Source organism: Chrysochloris asiatica, unplaced genomic scaffold (assembly GCF_000296735.1).
Source record: "Chrysochloris asiatica unplaced genomic scaffold, ChrAsi1.0 scaffold00086, whole genome shotgun sequence".
Lineage (NCBI taxonomy): Eukaryota > Metazoa > Chordata > Mammalia > Afrosoricida > Chrysochloridae > Chrysochloris > Chrysochloris asiatica.
This window is the reverse complement of record NW_006408604.1, coordinates 3,730,439-3,735,042: the sequence shown is the minus strand read 5'-3', so window position 1 is coordinate 3,735,042 and position 4,604 is coordinate 3,730,439. Positions and strand designations below refer to the sequence as shown.

General features: G+C 36.8%; 1 protein-coding gene across 1 annotated transcript in view; it reads right to left on the bottom strand.

Annotated features, from left to right (window-relative positions):
- Positions 1-2,640: 2,640 nt before the first annotated feature.
- LOC102817280 (kinesin light chain 4-like) overlaps positions 2,641-4,604 on the bottom strand; it is a 106,641-nt gene continuing 104,677 nt past the window's right edge. Inside the window, exons 3-4 of the mRNA XM_006866061.1 lie at positions 3,668-3,722; positions 2,641-2,722 (exon numbers count right to left, since the gene is read on the bottom strand). Of these exons, the coding sequence (XP_006866123.1) occupies positions 2,641-2,722; positions 3,668-3,722 (137 nt within the window). The remainder of the gene's footprint in view (positions 2,723-3,667; positions 3,723-4,604) is intronic.

Here is a 4,604-nt window from a genome sequence, read left to right as displayed (position 1 = left end):
GGTGGCGGCAGCCCAGGTCCCATTCTTTCAGGCTCTGGCAACAACTCCCAACTTTGGGCTGAAGATGTTCACACCCAAATTACTCCCCTGAATATCTCAAGAGAGCAGCTGGCTAAAGATTCACAACTTGTCAAATAAAATGAAAAATGCACAACTCTTGGAGATGCCAATTGACTAGAAAAACCAAGATGAACTATACCCTAAAGGCCCTGGGAAAACCATGAACAATTTACTCATCTAACTTTGCACCCATTGCTTTCCTTTGCCATACTCAGAATCAGAGTTGCCCCTAGAAGCAGGCTCAAATTGAGCACCATGAATTGATATATAAGAGACCATTCCTGAAGTACTAATGTGAGTGGTTATAAGCCTATTGTTGCTACATGCAGTCCCCACCTTTCTACTGCTATGTGCTGTTGTGCTAGTTCTGATTCCTGGTGAGCCTGTGTGGAGCTTCCAAGGCAGTAAATCTTTGCTGGAGCAGAGTCTCATCTTTCTCCAGTGGAGTGGCTTCTGGGCTCTGACCACTTACTTTGTTGTCCACAGACCAGTCCTTGTCCTCTACAGCCACCATGCTCACACCATCATAAAAAATGTTAGTCAATTACTTTTCTCTGAATGCCTTTCCCCAGGACACTCCTCTCCACAGGTACCCCTCTGGAGATGGCATACAATTTAAGGTGTAGGAATGGCCAGCACCCACAGAAGGATACCATACCAAGTTGGCTCCTTCATTTACACCTCCTTAATGAAGCTTAAGTATAAATTTATCAGTGGATAAGATAGCTTGCTTATTAGCTCTTTACCTATTCTCTTGTTTCTTTTCTGTTTTGTTTAAAAAAAAAAGAAAATGCCCTTTGTTCTGAAAGCAGAGGTTCTGTCTCTCCTGGTTTGGGATACTCTAGCCCTTTCCTGTATAATGTCAGCCTGTCCTTCTCTGGAGCCAGCTATATAGGTAAAGTGAGACCTAGGGACTGGGGAGTGTTGCTGAAAATGTCATTTGGGATTTCAGATACACTTGAACCAGCAAAAAAGGGCCCATGATTGATATCACCGTACACTACAACAAAGATTTCTCCATTTTCATTCAGGATGTGTCCTCTTTAGATACTAGAATTTATTAATGTATACAATATAATAAAACTGTAGACTAAGAAAATGAAATTACTTGGGGAAAGGTGGTTCAAATCTTACATCATCAATGACATTACTAATTCCATGTTCTCTTCTGAATCTACTTTGAATTTCTGGAAGCTCCCTGTTGATGTTCTACTGCAATTATTTTTGAATTATCTTCAGTAAAATTTTACTTACATGTGATATTAATATTTTTCTATGACTTCTGTCACAACAGATAAGTGTCCTGGTATGGTCCCACTGTCCCTCTAAAGGATTGGCAGCAGGTAGGCACAATAATGAGTTAAAGAGACAGAGATTTAAGCAAGCAAAGAGATTTATTAAACATAGATGTTCTCACAGAGAGGAGAGCCATCTATTCCTCTTGAGTGAGGAGTGAGTTGCTGGTTTCACTTATTGTACTGTTTTTTGCTTTTTTCCTCTGGGACAGGCACTGGGTCTCCTGATAACTCTCTTGTAATTTCTACATTTTGCTCACCTAATTCAGTATCTATAATTGGTCATTTCTTTCTAAGTCTGATGTACTTCTTTCCCATTACATCAGTCTGTTATAATTATATTTATGAGCTCACCATATTGCTGATTTATTGTAGTGGTTTTATGGTTAGCTCCTTTGTCACATCAGAACAGTCCTAGTCTTCATAGAATTTCTGAGGAGCAGCTAGTGGTTTTGAACTGCCAACCTTGTGGATTAGCACTCCAGCACTTATTCTAGAGTATCACACCAGGACTCCATTTACAATAGCCACCCAAAAGATGAAATTCTTAGGACTAAATCTAACCAAAGAAACAAAAGACCTATATAAAGAAACTGTATAAAACACTACTACAAGAAACCAAAAAAGACTTAACAAAATTGGAAGATTATATCATGCTCAATGATAGGAAGATTTAACATTTTGAAAATGTCAATATTAACCAAGGAAATCTATTGATATAATGCAATCCCAATCCAGATTGCAACTTTTTTTTTTTTCTTTAAAGTGATGAAAAGACGAATCTAAATCTTTATAGGGGCACAGTCTCATCTTTGTCCCTTGGAGTAGCTGTTGAGTTTAAACTACCAACCTTTCAGTTAGCAGCCCAATGACTAACATACAGCATCACCTGGTCTCCTTACTAGTGTGTTTAGATGTGTTCAATTCCTAAATACTTAGCTATGATGCTTTTTTGTTTTCTTGTGCATGAACAGCTCAGGTTTCATATATAGAATTAGGGGATTCCTTTCTTCAATTTTCTCCTCCACAGAATTCTCCCTAAGCACTCAGGCCATCAGGATATACATTTCCAGTCTTTTGACAATAATTATAAGATTTTTCTCAGAGTTTTACAGGTACAAAATCCTGGTATAAATTTTCAGGACTGAGGAATCAATCTAGAAATAATCAATAGAAAAATATGAGAGAAAAGAAAGAAACAGAGAAACAGACAAAGACTAAAAGACAGAGAAAGTAGTTTCTTCCCACACTCATTGGCTGATAAGGGCTCACTTCTTCAGTGCTTCTACCCATTAAGATTTGGTTTCTTCAGAGTTTTTGCTTCATCCCATGCCAAGCAGAGACTTGAGCTTTCCCTTAGTTCAAAACTACAAGAAAAAGAGGGAAAAGATTGAGAAACTCAACCACATTCAGGTCACTTCTCAAGTTACTCATATTTTCTAAACCCTGTTTTCTCTAATATAAACAAGTCAGTACCCAAGTCAAGGAAATCACTATTATCATACCTTAACTTTAAAAAAAGAAAATTAATTTGTAAAGTAATAAAAATACATCTTTTGTAAAGTAAATAATAAATCTTCTGCATATTTGCTTTTAAAATTTGCATCTTCCGGAAGTAATTTTTTTTTCTCCACCAGTGTATGATTTTCTTTCACACTCTGGTTACCAGAAGCATACAATATAGCCTAGGCTCTGATTCATTAGAGTAGCTGACTAGGTAATTACTTCTAGCATCTGTTTGTTATAAAGCTCAGTATACCCTCAGGGCATACTCTTCATAAACATTGAACACTAGCAATACTGTTCATATTAAATTGGGCTGCATGAATAATATAGAAGTCATGAATTTAAATTATTACTGGTATTCAGAGAAAATAGTACTATTTCAGCCTTTAAGTAATAACTGCACTTTATTTCTAGAAAATGAAGTTATTAAGTTGTAAATCAGAACCATGCCAGGGTTCCAAATTATTCCTGGTATTCAAGCCACTCTAAGGTATTTCTGAAATACTGTTCTATGCCATATCTGTCCTCAACATGATGTCTAGTTTACTTCTGAAAGACACTGAAAGCCTTTTAAATTGTTTGTTTTGCTTTTTTTTTTTTTTTTCCTAGACAGGCAGAATACAGTGTGTAGCAGGCATTGAAATATGTACCTGACCAAGAATATGGGAGTAAATGGATTAATAAACTACCACCAAACATTATAATTCAACACAGCTTCAGGGAGAAGTATTCTTTTTTAACGATGTTACCTAATTTAAACAGTCTTTTTATCCACCTCCAAATTTTCTCACTGTTGGTTTTATTACCTTGGAACTGGAGTAAATAAGATCATGTAAGCTGCATTTATAAGAAGTTGCCAGTCTGAAAAATATGAATTTTAAAATTATAATTTACATTTTCAATCGTATTTCTGAAGCTTATTTTCTCCCATTTTGATCTCAATTGCATTAAATTATAGTTCAGTGAAGAAATAAGGAAAGCATAGGGGCTTTAAGATTAGAGAATGTTTTCCATATGCCTTCCCAGCATAATCTTTATTGTTTTGTACATGTCAGAAACATAGTATTCTAAGTTAGAAGAATCATCCAGCACTCACTTTCGTGAGTATGTATCTAAGACCCATAAAATTTTAAATCCGACTTTTTCAGGTTCAAAAAAATTTCAACTACCTGAATCCAGTTTTCCTTTATATTGCCTTGACTTGCTCACTAATCAGATCCAGAAAGAAGCAAACCAACAGATGAATGTATAACAACCACTGGAGATTCTGTATGAACACTTGTTACTTGCAATGAAGCTGAATCTTAGATATATGAAGCTGAATCTTAGATATGATCAAAGGAAGATTTAAAGGGAATCTCCAGATCTGGGGTCAAGGACAGACTATTCCATCATATTTTAAGATAGCTTTTCAAAGTAAACATTTTTTTTCTTTCAAAACGTACTTATTTTAGTGGTCAGGTCCCCTCAGTGTGAACCCCCTTCCAAGACTAAGACTCAATGGGAATACACTCTCTGATTGGTGACCAAGCTCATCACCGATAAGGGGAAGTGAGGGGAAAACAGCAATGAAGCGGCCAGTTAAGCCTTACAATGTTCAATAGACTTCTGTGAACCCGGGTGAAGACCTGGTTGGCCAGCAATGTGGCAAGACCTGGGGACTCGGGCTCAGAGTCAGTGACATAGCCATAGAGGACTAGAGTAGAGAGTGAAGCATCCACCTGATAAGAAGAGAGGGCATAT